Here is an 18,842-nt window from a genome sequence, read left to right as displayed (position 1 = left end):
GTTTATAGCTGCGTTTTAAGAACCTCGCTCTTTTCATGGCAATTTTTTTTCCAGCAAAATTTATGTCACTGTTTTAGTTTTTTGAAAAATGCAAAATTTTCTATTCATAAATTTTAAATAAGAAAAAAATATCTTATTTATGATTTAGTATTGTAATTTATCTGTTATCTTTTTTTTTAATTTGATGACTAAAAAATGTCTACGTGCAATCTTTCCAATTTAATTGCGTAATTTGTTGACGGTTTCATTGTTTTATTCTTATGTTTTTTTGAATGATTTAACAACATAATTTAATGTTTTTTAACTATAATTAGTGAACTTAAATCCATACATCATTACAATATTACTGAAATCTTAGTTATATGTTCAATTAAAAAAAACGAGCTGATGTGTGCATCACATGACTTCCTTTTACTCCAATTTAATGTCATTTCCCCATTATTCGCTATTTTAATGTGATTCAATATTTATTCTCTAAATATCACCAACAATGGCCAAATTGAAACCAAAAAAAAAAAAAAAACTCCGCCAAATTTGTCGCCAAGTTGGCGACAAAACTTGGCGACCAAAAGACTGGCGATATATCGCCAAGTGTCCGACAAATTATAACGCCACTTGAGTTTACATCGAAATTAACAATGATTTCCCCCCAAAAAGGTGCAAAAGACCCCCTTAGGAACATCCGAAAGCAACCAAAAGGGGAGGTGCACAACTAGACCCCACTACGAGTCTATGTACCAAATTTCAACTTTCTAGGACATACCATTTTTGAGTTATGCGAGATACATACGCACATACGCACATACGCACATACACACATACGCACATACATACAGACGTCACGAGAAAAGTCGTTGTAATTACCTCGGTGATGGTCAAAATGGATATTTCGCGTGTCTATACATTCTTAGGCACTTTTCCGCATGTGGTCGAATCGAAAAAAAAACTCAACATTCATTTGGGGGTGAGCAAAATGGAAATTAAGGGCGATTTTTGAGTGAAAATTTTTTCGCGAATACAATACTTCCTTTTTTGTAAAAGGAAGTAAAAACAATTGTTTATTAAACAGTCTTTTTGTTTTTCTTCCTTTTTTCTTTCTTTCTTTCATTTTTTTTTTCTGGCTGTTGTTCTTTATCTTTCATTGTACAGCAGTCAAAAAAGGAGAAGCATAACTACACCCTATATAGATTGTACGTAGTACGATCCAAAAGTTCGAGACAAGCTGTATAAAACCTTACCCAGAATAGTTCACATTACAGAAGCACATCCACCTTCAAAAGGTTACCTTGAGGGACTATGTACTTCTGCCAGTGTTCATATAACTTTTGGAAACACTTCTGAAAGCCATTTTTCGCTACCTTCTATGATGCAGCTTTATCTTCTCCTGACGGAGGAAAGCATCGTCCATGCAAATGTTTTTTTTTTGCTGGGAACAGGTAAAAGTCACACGGAGCTAAGTCCGACGAAACGTTATGCTATTTGTTTGTCATATCAGAGTATTGACAAATCGAACCGTGCATCCTCAACATGAAAGTCGCCTTCTTCCCTACGATGAAGTTAAAGCAGCAGCGCAAGAGGCCTTACAGGAGGTTGCGAAAATGTCTTCCAGGAGCGCTTCTAAAAGCTATACGAACATTGGGAAGAAGTGCATAGTCGTTCAAGGTGACTATTTTGTAGATAGATTTGCTTCGGTAATGTGAACTATTCAGGGTAAGGTTTTATACAACTTGTCCTCTAACCTTTAGATCATACTACGTACGTATGAGTTTTCAACTTACTATTTCATAACGTTTTTGAGTGACGTAAGTTTACGCGCATGAAGACATCACAAGAGAATTTGCGATAATTAACTGAGGAAGCGTTCAAAATGGATATTTCGGTCATCTACATGTTCTTAGGTACATATGCATGTACAGATGTGCCGAAAAAACTTGTGAAGTTTAAATTGGGTGATCGTAAAATAAAAATTTAGGTCGAAATCTGTTTTTTTTTCTTTTTTTGTGATTACAATTCGTTATTCGTAGAAAGGAAGTAAATTGAAATGAATCAATCATCCTTTAAATCTCTGACAATTTTATCAATTTATTTCTTTTTTTTTTTTTTTTGCCATCGGCCAACGGCATCGGCCATCGGCCATCGGCAATCGGCCATTTGGAGGAAAACAATCGGCCATCGGCCATCGGCCATCTTTGAACAATCGGCCAACAATCGGCATCGGCCCATCGGCCAAAAAATGCCATCGGTCGAGCCCTACTAGTTCGCCCGCCAAGTATCTGCCAAACTATTATCCTCCTTCTTCTCCTTTTTCATCGCAGCTACTTCCATTAGAACCTCCTCCCACCTTCAACTACTCAGAAATATGGATAGCTCTTTTAAATTGTTTATCTTGCTTGGCGGGAGGCTTTTCAAAGTGAAGTGGTTGCTTGGTGAGCAAAAGCCTCCCGCCAAACAAGATAAACAATTTAAAAGATCTATCCATATTTCTGAGTAGTTGAAGGTGGGAGGAGGTTCTAATGGAAGTAGCTGCGATGAAAAAGGAGAAGGAGGATAATAGTTTGGCAGATACTTGGCGGGCGAACTAGATATCATAACTTTTTATGGCTGAGGGTTTTTGGGTTTAGGATGCAGGTTTTCTTTTTTGTGCGGAAAAGTTAAAGGTTTTCTTGGCGGGGAAATTTTTACAACAGGGTTGTTTTTGATGAGATATCACATCTTTTTGCATTGATATTATTACTTTGTCTGTATTTTTAGAATTGAGAACATCAAGTCAAAAAATTTTCAATTGAAACAATGCTGTTTTGTGTTTTTAAGGAACAATAATGGGTAGCCTAATTTTACGTCAAGTTATTTTCTTACTATTAAGATTCTATGTTCAATTTGCGAGAATTGGGAGGTTTAAATTTTATTACAATTCTTGTATCCTCTCTCTGTTGCAAAGAAAATTTCTTGGATAATAAAATACTACATTTTAAATTATATTGCTTTCGAGTATTTTACAACTTCGTAATAAATTCTATTATCAGTTTCTTTATTTGACAGATTATTCAATATTTTCATGAAGGTTTCTTTAAATGTTTTACAGCCTGAGTGCTATTTTAATCTAGCTTTTCACTTTTCGTTTAGTTACATTTTTTCTTAAATCGTGGATTATTTTACGTTTTATGGGATAATTTGAATTGTTTGGTGATTTACCTTTTTCTCGATAGAAGTCTTTGTCTTGTTTAATACCTAGTTTTGTTTAAAAGTTCATTTAAAAAACAAAATGACGCATGTTATCAACAAGCAAAAAAAAAAAAAAACTAAGCAATTAAATATTTTAAATTTGAATGTGTCAGAAGATCTATACAACTTTACTCGATGTCAAATCGCGGATATCCCAAATTTGCCATAGCGAATGCGCATGTTGCGCGCGGACTAAGTCTTGCTTAAATTAATTGAAAAAATTTTCAGCTAACAAATTATTGCAAAGCACGGATATCCACACACGTATCTTACTACTATTATATATGCGAAAGTTTGTCTGTATGGATGTATGGATGTTTGTTACTTTCACGCAAAAACTACTGAACGGATTTCGATGAAACTTTACAATAATATAGCTTATGCATCAGAATAACACATAGGGTAGTTCTTGTATTATATATGCGAAAGTTTGTCTGCATGGATGTATGGATGTTTGTTACTCTTTCACGCAAAAACTACTGAACGGATTTTGATGAAACTTTACAATAATATAGCTTATGCATCAGAATAACACATAGGGTAGTTTTCGTCCCGTTATGGGGGGCAAAACCCCCTTAGGGGGGCAATAAAACACAATTTTTGTATAAATTCTCTAATATTGGGATGAAAAAATACTTGCACATATTTACATTATATGTCCATCGAAAGCTCTGATTTTTCTGCTGAAGATGGCACCTGTTCGAAATTTCTAAGTAGAATAAAAAACGAGTTATGAGCTTTTTAGATCCATGTTCGAAGGCTTTCCTCAACTCAATACAGTATTTAGTGTATCATCTCAACTCCCTGTCGATAGCGACAATTGTTGTATTGTTGACTTTCTTTGCTTTTCGTGATTGTTCAAGGCTTTTCTCAAGTCAAATCTTGAAGTAAGATTTTTGCACAAAATTGGCAAATAATACATGATTTGGCTGATGATTTTCCATTTAAACGGAACTTTAATGTAATTAATGGTTTTTATTATTATTTATGCTGATTGAACACTTACTCATTATCCAAACAACCAGCAGATCGCCAAAATTTTTGCAGAAAGATTTCCGTAGCTGATGCATTTGGCAGTTTTTTCAACGTTGCTGTTTTTGAAGCCGAAGACTACGTCATAATGTTTCTCAGCTTTCACCATGTAAACAAAATATCGCCAATCAAAGAATTTTCAAAAGACTTTTTTTACTGTGTTAAATAATCCAGCAACTAAATTAGGCAAATCCATAAACAGCACAAAAACTTCCATTAATTTTCCTTTTTGCACAATTTCAAACAATCACCAAATTTTATTACTTATTTTGGTAACATTTCGGATGAAACTGTTTAGCGCCATTTTATGGTGACCAAAAATATCTCAGCATCTGGCGACGATATCTCTGTAACGAAAATTAATATCATATCGTTTTACAAAGTAAGGAAAGAATGGGGGAGCATCATCGAAGGTACCCCGAAACGACTTTCGCAAATTCGGTAAAATCGCACCAAGAGTCACAATGATTGAAATTTCCCGAAATAACTAAAGCAAGTATAAGGGGATTACGAGCGCAGCTACTTTTTTTTAATCACTTCGTACTTCATTAGCCTTACAGAGAAGGTTTTAGACTCCATGTTTAAAAAAAAGTATCAACAGATTAATCTTTTTAAACATGAAAAGATTAATTTCATGTTTTTTAAATTTGTATATGCTTAAATATAGTGCTTTCGTTTCTAAATCAATACTACTTTGTTCTTTATACTTATTGCTATTTTAGTTTTATGGGTAAGGAAGAAACTCGATTTTTAATCACGTCAAAAAAATGTGTTTTAAATTCTTTCACTTAAAGCAGAAAACAAAAGCAAGTAACGATTTTTTCTAATAATTATTACTGACCCAGGCAACGCCGGGTATTTTTGCTAGTTTCATATATTTTCAATTCATTATGTATTGTTTGTGGAAAATCCATTAATTTAAAAAATAAGCAAAATTATAAAAAAGTGGTATTTTTCGCTTTCAATTATAAAGTTATATGTGCCGTATTCATATGCGTACAGTTTCATATAATTTGTCACGTAAAATATTGCAATGGTTTAACCCCAGTTTCGCACCGACATTTAAAATTTCTTTCCTCCGTAAATATATCAAAACTGAAAAACACTAAGAAAAGAAATTTTGTATCGGCGAAACTGGGGGGGGGGGGGGGGACAGAATTCTAATCTCATTCATTAATTTGTTTCTCTGCTTAAGTATTAACAAACAACATAGAATCTGAAAACAGAAAGCCCAATGAGCTAAGTCTGCGCGCATGCGCAGTCGCTGTGGCAAATTTGTGATCTGCGATTAACGTCTAGTTGCAACAGTTGAATATGTTTTAGTCTTGATTGAATTTCATTTCCTAAGACAACTTTGGAATAACTGTTAGATCTGTTCTAACCTTGCAATTGCATTCCGAGATAAACAAACCCTATGAGCTGAGAGTAAGTACATAAGAATTTAGGGAAAATTAGTGATTTTCAAACTTTAATTACTCCGGCCCATGATGTCCCTGGGGGTTGAATTTTTGTATATGTACTCAATGGCCCCCCAAGAATATGTATACAAAAAATCATTACCGTAGCCCCCCGGGGGGCTGTGATAGAACCCCGGGAAGGTACAATTTGGGGGGTAAAAACGAGGGGGGAAGGGAAGGGGGGTCAAATGGCACAAAAGGCACATCAGTAGGGCACAAGGAATGTGTGTGCGAAATTTCAGCTTGATTCCTTTTTTCGTCTGGGCTGTAGCCCTGTCAAAGAAAGCGAAAACGTTTGGAACAGTGATTTTATAACTTTAATACCTCCTCCCCCTGATGGTCTAGGAGATTGTATTTTGGTTTACGGCGTCAGGGGCCACTAGAAATTGAGTGTACCAAAAATCAACTCCGGGGGTCTTCATGGGGCTGAGATACAGAGAGGTGAAAAACCCCAAAAAACCCCAATTCGTTCTGTCGCGTAATCTTGTTCTTGGTCGCTTTATTTTCTTTCGTCTTTGGCGGTGGATTTGCTTCTGTTGGCTGCTGACGTTTGGTTTCCTTGGCGGGGCGGGACGCGATTTCAAAGATTAAAAAAGAAACATTCAAAAAAGACATACAACCATACTAAAAAAAAAAGAAAAAAGAAACATGAATATTCTCACACAGGAATGAAAATGAATTCAAATTCTGTATGAAATATTTCGATAAGTCTAATAAGCTGCAATTGTGAAACTGTTGAATTGTATTAAGCATTTTCTAACGATGATTTATAATGGCAAATACTCATTTGAAAAAGTCATTCACTTTCGAGCTCATTTACTGTTTCTGTCTCGCATAACGCCTCATTTATATCATTTGTGTTATTAGATAATGTGTTTCATTTTCATTCTTTTTCGCAGCTTTTGCTAGCAAAGGTGAAAGAAAAAATCACTCAGTTCATTCTACTGCGGCATCAATCATAATTTCGATGTAAATTCGTTTAGGAAATTCCATCAACTAATCGTCAGTGGATTTTTTTTTCTTTTCTTTTCTTTTCACTATATACTTGTTAGAAATTGTTTTTGAATTCGAGCGTACAAACTTGCAACAATTGGGGCGGCAGATTAGTGGAAATGTAAGATATTCTCTTTTAATGCGCAATACATTTATATTTACAAGGAAAGTGAATAATCATTTTTTCTTTTCCTTTCTTTTTTTCCCTCCGGAAAAAAGAATAGGTAACAGGTAAATCCTACAAATTCAAAAAAGTTTCCCTCCAAATGAATTTGAAAACAAAAGTACTTTAAATTAAAAATTATTTTTTTACTAAGTAAGCGGTATACAGATTTATACAAATAGCAGGTATCAGAATAATGGAAGCACTCTGTGAGAAGTGTGTTGGGAATCGCTACTCTGCTATAAATGTTCTGTTGATAAAGGTGCCTTCTGACTGTAATCACTCACACTGGTGAATCCAGATGGCGATTGAGTTCTCTGGTTATTTTTTGCTGATATTGTTCGCTTTTTAGACATTACAATCCTCTTCAATACCGTCGGTGTCTTTCACTACCAAGCTTCTCTTTCCGTCCACTATTTTGCTTTGCCGAGCTTGTCTTACTGCACTGAGTGGATGCTGTAATGACTTTAGATACTGTATCTCTAATAAAAACACCAAAAAGTTGAGATGTTTCAGTTACACTTTCTTCGGCTAGACGCGCTTGAAAAAAACCAAAGATATCCAGAACTTCAGTTAATCCACCATCTACTCCCAGAATATGTACATTGCTATTTATAAAAAAAAATTTAAATAAAAAAAAATTTAAAAAAAAAACAGATATCTAGTTTTATTCTTTATTACGTACGAAGTCCATTCTAAAATGTCACTTTTATTCACACGTGTTTCCATTATTTTGATAACTACCTGCAGGGGTCTGGCCAGAGGATATTTGGGTCCGTTAACGGACCCTTCACAAAAATCCGATCAACCAAAACGGACCTTTCACAAAATCCCGATCAAACAAAATGGACCTTTCACAAAATCCCGATCAAACAAAACAGACCCTTCACAAAATTCTGATAAACAAGATCGGATCTGTCACAAATTGTTTATTGAAAGAGCAAATCTGAAAGCAAAATAATGCATATTTCTGTGTATAAACCGATAATTTTTGGAACCTTTTTTTAAGTCAAATTAGAGGAATCAGCCTATACAAAATCGGCTAATTTTGGGAAAAAAAAAAATCGGCACTCTTGCGATGCTCCTGCAAGCGATAAATAATTGCTACTGCCAAATAAATATAATGGTTGTTTTATCACAGCTAATTAGCGGCTGTGTTGTAAACTTTTCTGAAAAGGCATTGGTAAGCACTTTTCTCCGCTCATGATTTAATGAACAATAATAATATATATCTGCGAAATGAACTTAGAACTGCAAAGGAATAGTAAGGATGAGGAAAAAATATGATCGCTTCAGATAGGGTTATCAACTTCAAAATTATCACCACTTAGCGTCTGGCGTTGAACCTTTATAATGACTTGATTAGAAAATATTCTCATCATTTTGCCAGCTTGTCAATATTTGCGTTTTTACGGTGCGGTGCGATGTTTAATTGTTATTTTGGGAGAAAATTATATGGGTTTTGATTTTTCGATGCTAACAAGGATGATTAACTTTAAATAAACTCTTTTAATTACCGTTTTTTTTTTTCTTTAGATGTCTACATTTTGAAAAATGCAATCTTTTAACATCCGATATGAAAATCATATTTTGTTCTTTTTTCAAGCTAACTTCGCTTCATTAGGATTCAAATAAATGAAAAGTCTCTTTATTTCTGTTAGAACTCTCATTTCAAGTTTTTAAAGCAAAATTCCATTTTCTGTTATGAGTCAAAAATTAAAATGCTGAATAGATGGTTTATTTTATTTTATTTTTTGGGTCAACTGTGTCCACAGATATTAATGATATGTTTATCATAGGACTCTAAAATGCAATTTTAAAATAATTTTATCAAAAACATTTCTTTTACAAGCCGTTTTTATACTTTTGATGCCTTCACTTTGAGAATTGCGATCTCTTTGCATCCGCTATGGGAATCCGATTTTACGAAATTTTGATGATTATTACGCTTTGTTAAGAGGTAAACAATTGAAATATCTTTTTATTTTTGTTAAAATCACGGAATTTATAAGTTTTAAACGAAATTCTGTGCTTTTTAAGAGTGTCTTGGGTCAAAAAGTTGAATGCTGAACCCTATTCTGAATTTTATTTTATTTATTCATATTTTTGTTACAATTATTTTAAGTACTGTACAGAAATATATCTAGTATAATTTAACATAATGTAGAATGGTAGATAAATATTGATACTTGAAAGAGCGATGCCCCCCCCCCCCCCGCCAAATATCAGAAAAAAAATCCAGAATGATTTTCTCGACGTAGAAGAGGAAAACACTCAACTTTAAGTTTAATTGATGCCGTTTGTGCCATCTCTAAATTCTAAAATTTTGTTTTGACAAAAAAATTTTTGCGAAATTTTTTGATTTTTCACAAAATTAATTCATTTTTCACAAAATTATTTGATTTTTCACAAAAAACGGACCCTGTGAAAAATCCTGGACAGACCTCTGACCTGTATACCACTTATATTTATTTTTACCCAACTAGAAAGGTATGAAGATAAATTGCAATTTCTGAGGGTTGTAATCAAGAAACCATTATATTATTTTTTTCATGCTTAGCACGAACCAAGCTTGACAAATTGTCGTCAGATTTTTAAAAAAAAAGGGGGGGGGTTGGGGGTAATATTCCATTTCATTATTAGTATTGCGATTGCGCCTCCCTCCCCACCCCCTTCCTCAATTGCATTTGCACTTCTGACTGACCATCCCTGCTGACGAATTAAATCTGAAGATTCAAATGCAAACATGCAAAGGGACAGAATTCTGAAACTAGACAATACATATATGTATTACATTTAATAACAAGAAATATTTTTTGCTCTCCGGCCGCCTCGCAGAAAAAAAAAGAAAAAGAAACATGCGCATATGAGTCAGACCTTTCTGGATATTCTTCGTAAGTGAGAAAAAGCCACATTCTTTGGAAGAATCACAGTAAAAGCAGATTCATGAGTATTTAAATAAACAAATCAAGAATCTTGAAAACTAAAATAATAGTGAGTGCCAGAATTGAATCAGTCGCTTGAATGAATCGAATCTTCACAAAACAGAACAAAATATAGGTTTAACAAACATTGAACAACTGCCGGATATTTGAATCAACCACGCCGCTGAGATGAATCACGCGTGTGTTACTACTTACTAACCATTTCCCCCAAACACTTGGTGCATCAGTGCAATCTTTTTATTTCTAGAGAGAGAGAGAGAGATGGTGTCGACAGGACTAAAGTCCTCGATCGGAAGAGAAGGATCCAGGGCTTTAGACAGGACTTCTGTCCTCTGGGCTTTGGAGCGTTAACATTGAAGCAATGAGTTGCGAATTCTGAGGATTACGGGTAGTTTTATGTCCAAAATCTTCAAATTTTAATCTAATATTTTTAGGTTCATGTACTTCGATAAGAGAATAAGAGAAAGTGAAATATTAGGGCTTTGGTGAAATTGGAATTTTTAACATTCAGGGTTTTTTTTTTTGCACACAAACATTTCTTATTCTGGGCCATGATTTGCTGTGCTTTTGTGTTCAATTCTGTACCCAGAAGTTGGTAAAACTATTTTGCTCTTACCCTAATTCGTTTTACTCACCTCCCTGAACATTTTTGGAAAATGTATACGTTCCCTTTTGATAAATTAGTCCTCAATTTGAGTTTTGTAATTGCTTTTTATACCGTTTTCAGATAAATTATCAAAGAATTAATATTTTGAGTGAACAGCATGTTTTTAATGATACATTATATTGTTAGACTAAAAATTAAACCTGGTTCTCTTAAATTGTATGTAGAATTTTAAGCTTAAAAAATATTTACACATTTTTGTTTTATTGAATCAAAACTGTTTAAGACAAACATGATTCAAACAAGGGGCGGTCACAAAAACAATAACAAAAGAAGAAATAGTGTTTTTTTCCTCCCATTATAAAAAAAGAAGTCTAAGGCATGCGAGTCAAAAGTTTTTCGGATCGCCTGTATAAAAGTGATAAAGAGACATTCTGTAACAGAAAAACAATAAAAGTGGTTCCACAGGTACTTCAATAAACTAAGTGCAAATGTTTTTTTTACAAATGCGCAGCTTCTCAGGTATAGTGTCTCAGGTGACGGATGGACTGGAATTCGGATCGAGAAAAAAGCAAGGATGCATGAATTAATAAACAAGAGCAATAAAATATTCCTACTATACCTGAAGTAAAGAAAAGAAAACAAAAACTGGTTCAATTATCGAACAATTTTCACTGTCGGAATGGACATAAAGTTCTTCCAGATCTAAAAGAGACTAATTTTCTGTATTGAGACGTCTAAGGGGCTCGGCTGTGTCCACAAATAATGTCACACTTTTTTGATTCCCCTCACTCCCCTTATTTGCCACAAAGAGACAAATTTCACCTTATCCCCCCCCCCCACACACACAACCACACCCTCTTGTACTGTTATAAAAAGATATTTAAACGGAAATATGTGATGTCACAATTTCTGTTACCCCTCCCCTGTCACTAACTGTCACAATTTCACGAACCTCATCCCCCTCAAAGAGTGCCATCATTTGGGATGACCCCCAAAATCAATAATCTTAAATTTGGCTTATGTTTTAAATATACCTTCCTTAGAAACATTTAAAAGATTTCTGAAAGAAGTATTATAAGTAAAGATATTTATGTAAAAACAACATTTACGTTTATTAAACATTAAAATGATAACAAATTAGTTCTCCAAATAAGCGTTCTATTTCAGTAAATCACAGCTAATAATGAATTTTTTATTAAAAATATTTTTTTCCAAGCAATCATTTAAACGTATTTTTACGAGCTTAAATAACGTACGTAACCACCATTTGCACGTATATTAAAGTAAGACAGTAAGAGAAATAAACTGGTGATCAAAAAGAACGTAAAAACTTCTCAAGATTAAAATTTTGAATGAGAATAGAAAAAAAAATAAGGAAATAAATAAAATAAGAACAACTTTTTTTGGCCTCCTCCACAAAAGCAGCTAAAGGTAAGTTTTTCCATGAGAAATTCAACTATTGCCAGCGAGAAAAAAAAATATATAAGAAAAAAATATAAATTCAGAATTTGAAAAAAATCCACTTCAATTTAAGTCATCCGCATCTAGGGTTGTTGTATGCGCTAAGAGGTCGTCCACAAATGATGTAACGCTCTGTGGGGGAGAGGGGTTCGCGAAATTGCGAGTTTGTGATAAGGGAGAGGGAAATTTAATAAGAAGTGTGAGCATCAAATTTTTTAATTTTTTTATTTTTTTTTACATACAAAATGAAAAATTTATCTGAAAGAGAATCCCCGTTGTGCATGATAAGTGACAAGGGGAGGGGATGAGAGAGGTAAGGTGAAGTGTGACACTTTGTGACAAAAGGGGGGAGGGATCAAATGTATCATCATATCATATCATTACGGACAACTCCTAATGTTAAAATTCCTTTGTTATTCATGAAGAAATCTTAAAATGAAGCAGCGTTAGCAGCAATGGGGTGTAGTGCCTGAGTCAAGATAACTAGTGCAAGTGGAAGGAATAACTCTCAGGTGTTTAATGGCAAGCGGGGTGTGCACAGCAATTTCGGGGCCCGTCACAAAGGACTTTTTCGGGCCCCTCCATATTGTTTACCCTTGTATTTCACGCCTAGTTTTAAAAATATTGGGTCCCCTTCAGTCTTGGGCCCGGGCCAACAGATGTCCCCCCCCCCCCCCCGTGCACGACCCTGGTGGCAAGAGATGGTGACAACAGCCCTTGGCACACACAGGTTCTGATATACGAGAAAACTTCTCAATGAAAGTCTACCTGCGATTTCCTCAACCGCGTTTTACTCAAAACTTTTCATGCTTTTTACGGACAAAAGTGTGAAAACATTAACCTGCGAAATTTGGGAAGTGTTACGCTTCCTAACTTTTGATAACTGTCCCTTGTTTATTTTTAGGGATGATTCAGAAATTGCCCTATATTTTTTCGAATCTAGTCAAGATAGTTTGAAAATCGCAAGTTTTAAATTTAGAAAGAAAAGATAAAAGAAAAATTATGACTTAAAAAAAAAAGAAAGGACAACTTGAGGCGTGCCTTCTCGGATAACAAGAAACATTTTTTGTTTTTTGTTTTTCATTATCAGCGCAGACAAACAATGATAAATCGCACCCTTATTCATGAGCATAAATTGGTAGGTCGATGATGGTATGTATGCAAAAATAAATTTATCCGAATCAACACGCAGACGCTCATATAAAATTACAATATAATAAATTCAAGCTGGCGGTGTATTTCATGAATATAATAAATGTTTGAACGTTGGGAGTGTATGTCAAGCGCTGTGTGGAGTACACAGCACCTGTTTAAATTTAGAATGATATTAAAAGAAAGCGGAAAGAGAAATGTGTAAATAAATGCATCCATAAAAGGAGATGCCATTTTTCTTTCCTAAAAGAATAATGTGCCAGAAGGCATGAGAATTTGTTGTTCGCGGCATATATTCCCCACAATAAATTTGTGCTACAAATATAACTCTTTGAGCAAAAAATCAAGGTGGTGAAATTAAGACAAACGTGCTTTTCAAACTGGAAGTGTGCCCAACATTTAATTTTCCATTCGGTATATTGTTATGAAATTTAATTATTCAACCAATTTCAATCAAACGGCAACCCTCGCCCCACTAAATTATTGTTCAAACCGGTGATTGCATTAAATCGTGTATTGATCTTTTATTTATTTATTTTTGCTTATTTTAATTCTCTTTCTTTGAAACGCATTTTTTTGTTACTTTTTTAAAATCTCGTTACTCAAAATTCCTGGTACGAATGCAGTAGACTATTTTCTGGCGACAATTTCAAAATTGTAAAGTACTGTCCAACCACGGATTGCATGGAATTTTCACACGTCCAGATAAGAAGAATCTATTTGAATAAAGGGGGAAAGTAAAAATTTGATGCACGTATTCCGTTTATTTCAATGAGACTCTGCTTCTGCAAAAGGTGACATCGGTAAAAAAAATAATATATTCGTTCATTTCCGGCTGTAAAACGAAGGTTTGTCTTTCCATACAATCCGTGGTTAGACAGTAATGTGATCATTTTTCAGAAGGATTTTTCTTTTTTGAATGTATTTAATCCGCTGTAACATTAAAGCGTTGTATTGATGAAAGACAATAAAAACTGACACAATGAAATCATTCATTAAGCGTTGCTAAATTTTGAACTAAAGTAGAATAAAATGCTCTGGTATGAAACATTCAGTTGTCAAGTTTTAACTCGTCTTAAAAAATGGTTATCATACTGTTCCTCTCTAAAATTAGAATCATATAAAAATTGTGCGGGAAAAATTATTGAAGTTTCACAAATCGAAAAAAGATATGTTTTTTAAGAATAGATAATTCCATACATTATTTATCTTCGTACGGTCACAATTATTATTCGCTATTCAAACAAACCATAGGAGGCGCTGCAGGGCCATTCCACGAAAAAGTCAATGCTTAAGCAATCACACATATGTTTGTAATCTGCTAAGTAGAAAAAATTTGTTCATTAGTATTTTAAAGAACTAGAAAATCGCCCGTCATGGTATGACGGGTGAAAATAGCTTCTACATTCGAACGAAGTCATTGTTTGGTGATATTTTGATCGTTGACACTTTAATCCTAACTCCAGTGGATAGGGTTAATTTTCAACCACTTTTTTGATTCTTCATTCCCCTAAACTGACTGTTTTACCAGTTAAACAGTTAAGTTGCCGGATCGAGTACAGCCTAGACACAATAAAGCCTTTCCCTGCATAAAACATATTAACAAATTATCATGCCGTGGCGCGAGTTTCATTGTTGAAATTCGCGGGTTACTTGATCATTGGCTGTTTTATTTATATATATATATATATATATATATATATATATATATATATATATATATATATATAATGATTATTTTTAATGAAAATACATGAGACGTCACGTGCAGGACAAAGTGACCGTTTTCCGTGGAATGGCCCAGCAGCGTTCAGAAGCGCTATTCTGGCTAATGGCTGCCGAAAGAGGTAAAACAAACAAACTTGCTTTGAAGTTTAGGAATAACAGTACTTTTTCATATTAGGTTCCTTTTTTATTCCTTTGAAATTACATTAATGTCACAACTGTCTGAAGCCTTTGTTTTATCCCAAACGAAGAGTGGGATATTTAACCTTTTTGGTTGATTTCTTAAATCACCGCTAAGCAAGGGCGCCCATTGCTTAAAACTTCTTTGCTTTTAGTACATTTTTCTTTGCAAACATGTAAAAACATTTCTTCTCCAGCCATCAATGAATAAGTTATTAAAAATGTCAAATTCTAATGACTCTAATCTGTCCTGAAATCAGTTTCCACGGGGAAAATATCCAGCTAAACCACGGGGGAAATATTTGAGCCCTCCCCCCTCCCCCTGCAACTTTGCATATGGGCGCCCATGCCGCTAAGTAGCGTATTTAAACTCAGAATTGCGAAAACCATAATCAGTAGCTAGCTTCTTTCACCTATCCCTCATCATACTTATTGGTGGGAATAATAATAATACTTATTTTACGATTAGTTAACTCAGTTATTGCTCGATCGACAACAGTCTGCAAATTTGGGCATTTTGCAGTCTCCATACAAGATTTCAAATGTATTTGTACTAGTGAAAAGTTTTTTTTTTTTTTCTCATTTTTGAATACGTTTTATATCAATTATTTCGGACAACCGGCGATCAGAGGGAGGGGAAGGGGAGGGCTTGGTTTTAACCTGGCCAGTTATTTCGAATTTTTCCAAGCGGGGAAGGGGGGAGACAAAAGGTGCGCACGCAACGCAAACTTCAACAAAAAATAACAAAACAACGTCAACTTATATGTAACATGATTTTTTCACCCCCCCCCCCCCCGCCTTAAAAAACGAGCCCAAAGCGTAAATCTTAACACATTTTTATACAGCAACTACAAGGAAATAATATACAACTTTTCAATAAAGCTTTCTATAATATCTTATACATATACAAGGTCTCTAATGACCTACTTCCAACTTCCTACCCCGGAAGGTAAATTATAGCTACGCTAGTAGAGAACAAGAAAAAATTTATATTTTTAGAATTATTTCCCATTTAAAAAGAAAAAAAAAAACATTTTATTCCTCATCCTCAAAAATGTTTTTAATGATTATGTTAGGTCCAAAAATAAGCTGTACAGTGCAAGAAATTATGTATACAAAAAAAATATATTAATGATATACAAAACTGATTCTGTGTTATAGGTAAATTATATTTTAATAATGAAGAATCACAAATGATGTGTTTTAAATTTTAAATTTTTAATACTTAAAAAAGCATTTTTGATTATTCTTTACCTTAAAATACTAAACGATCGCTAATTATATTTGCGTAAGAAAAATATGTTATAACGTAAAAAAAAATAAATTAATAAATCTCCAAGCGTTCCTCCTCCTCCTTTAGAAATGTCATTTTGTTTGAACAGAATTTTCGAAAAAAAAAAAAAGTTCCGACACAATCCCTTTTATTTTGGTGTGAATGAATGTTTGTTTTGACAGGTGGAATTCTTTTATTATTTTAAGAAATAGTTTTCAGTGCAAGTTTTTGTTATCACATTGAGCTTTCTCTGTTTTACAGGCATTTAAACGAAAATTTATTGCAATCATAAACTTTATTTATTTTTACGCTCATTGTCCTGTTCAGTTTCATTTTCGAGCGGTTTGTTACGTAAACAGTTTTAGAGCACACAAAAATTGTTACTGCAATTTCTTTGTCATCACAGTTGCTAGCAATAAAATTTCTTTTATTATTTTACAGTAAAATATTCATATTTTCCACGCAACAGGAACTATTTTATAAACGTAAATTGGAGGGGGAGGAGGACACTTTTCACTATTTTACGTTAATTTTATTATTTATTTTAATTATAGCTCAAGTTTCTGCTGTTACTCTATTTCTGGCCAATAAAATAGAACGAATGAAAATTTTTTAGTTTACTAGAAATGGTTTAATCTTGCAAATTCGAAAGTTAGGATCTGCCCTCTTCCCACCCTATTTTAAGAGTAAAAACGTTTCCTGAAATTAAATAGTTCGATTTCCCATTAATTTCATTTATTTTTTATGCAAACATTGATAAATCCAAACGATTTCCGCAACCCTTTTATTCAGCTCTGATGTTAAAAAATTCAAAATATAATATACGATGATTCACCTTTAATGCATCTCTCATAACGCACGTCTATACAATGTGAACTCATTTTATTACAAATCACGTCCAACAAAATAAAACCAGTAAAATTTGAAAAAATGAACACTTTTTCTCAGCAATCCTTTTAAAAAATCCTTTCATGCAGATTTTTAAAATTAGACAATCTTCATTTGTCTAACCGTACACCCCAATCTATTATGATGAAGTTTACAAAAGCAAGATTTAAATGCTTCAGACAGATTTAATCGTTGTAAATTCGGAATACACGTTCTATTAAATCGATACATTTGACACAACACAATGTGACAGACCGGCTTCTCTACGTTCTACGATCAAGGGAAAAAAAAGAAGCTTATGACAAAAACAAACTTACCTGAGAACAAAGACAACACTAACAAAAAAGGAACACTTATTCCGAATGTTAAATCCATTTCGAAGATCGAAATTTCTATTTTCGTTGATTCCTCACTCTTCTCCACTAGCGAAAAACAAACGTTTCTTTCGAACTCGCGTATACCTCATTCAAACACAAACGCGGCCAACCTACGCGAACGAATACACAACAGATCCTCCGACTGGAACCGCGAGTAGCTATAGCAACCCTTACGTCGCCAAGCATATCGCGCCAACTCATTCGATATCGATACGTAGTCGCCACACCAAAGACATAGGGGCGCCCGAACTTAAATCTTTGGATGCAGGGCCGACGAGAGACCGTGTCAGACTCGTCGAAAACTAGGGGCCTGGACCTTGCGGGGCCCGGTAAAAGGGCATAGCATTACAAGTTTAATAACTTTTATGGATGGAGGGGGGCCCGAAGAGGTAACTGACTAGGGGCCGGTTTTGGATCTCGGCGGCCCTGTTTGGAAGGGAAGCAGAATTTTCAATTTGCCGAATGAAAAGAAAAAGTATGAACATTTTCAGGAAACTGCCTCTATTGAGAAGAGACATAGCATTTTATGTTTTTATTATGATGAAAAAATTTAAAAATTGTGATTTTGCAATATCGTCTCCAAGTTTGCCGAATCGTCAGACAAGATTTGCTGAATAAGGAAATTTTTTGGGAGGTCGCAGTGACCTCCCATTGTGTCACTACTGCAAGGACCTACAGTGACTGTTCAAGTTTTTAAACAGGGTTATAGAGTATACTTTCGATTCATCACAAATTTCTATGAGAAAGAACTATTTTGTCGTGTGTGCAAGTACTAAATGGCAGTATCTACAGAAAGGAGTTTTCGAGATATTTGAAGAAACGCGTTTTGGATTCAATACTAACAACACAGAAAAGTTGAAATTACACGTTTATTTTTCACTTTTCCCCAACGGAAATCAAATACGTAAGCTTGCACAATAAATAACGCACAACAAATGGCAAAAATGAAAAAAAAAAGGAAAGAATGTAAAAAATTTGCAATTACTGCCTTTTTCCTGACCAAGGCAGCTCAAGTATACTTAATCAAAATTACTTATCGTAAATATCAAGGACGGCAATTCCAAGAGTGCTTTATCCCCCCCCCCTTTCCCAAAAAATAATGGTCCTACAAATAGCAGGAGAAAAATGAGTAAAAAAAGCAGATGTGTAGTAATTTGTTAATTTTCCCTGCAACTTCTTAAATGTTGGAATGCACCTCCCCCCCCCCATTTAGAAATTTTGTCAGTATGAAAAATACGTGAAATCAATTGTGACAAAACATGTCGTTATTAATTGTGCATGCAAATACTAATTTGATTTGAAGAAATAATTCAAGATACACAACATAGATATACCTGAAAATTTATATTTAATTGATTGAAAGTTAC

General features: G+C 34.1%; 1 protein-coding gene across 1 annotated transcript in view; it reads right to left on the bottom strand.

The window, feature by feature from the left end:
- Window positions 1–17,591, bottom strand: part of LOC129222730 (roundabout homolog 2-like) — a 180,690-nt gene extending 163,099 nt beyond the window's left edge. Inside the window, exon 1 of the mRNA XM_054857260.1 lies at window positions 17,416–17,591. Coding sequence (XP_054713235.1) covers window positions 17,416–17,473 — 58 coding nt within the window. The 5' untranslated portion in view covers window positions 17,474–17,591. The remainder of the gene's footprint in view (window positions 1–17,415) is intronic.
- Window positions 17,592–18,842: the final 1,251 nt, after the last annotated feature.

The sequence above is a fragment of the Uloborus diversus genome, chromosome 5 (assembly GCF_026930045.1).
Source record: "Uloborus diversus isolate 005 chromosome 5, Udiv.v.3.1, whole genome shotgun sequence".
Lineage (NCBI taxonomy): Eukaryota > Metazoa > Arthropoda > Arachnida > Araneae > Uloboridae > Uloborus > Uloborus diversus.
This window is presented reverse-complemented; position numbering and strand designations above follow the sequence as displayed.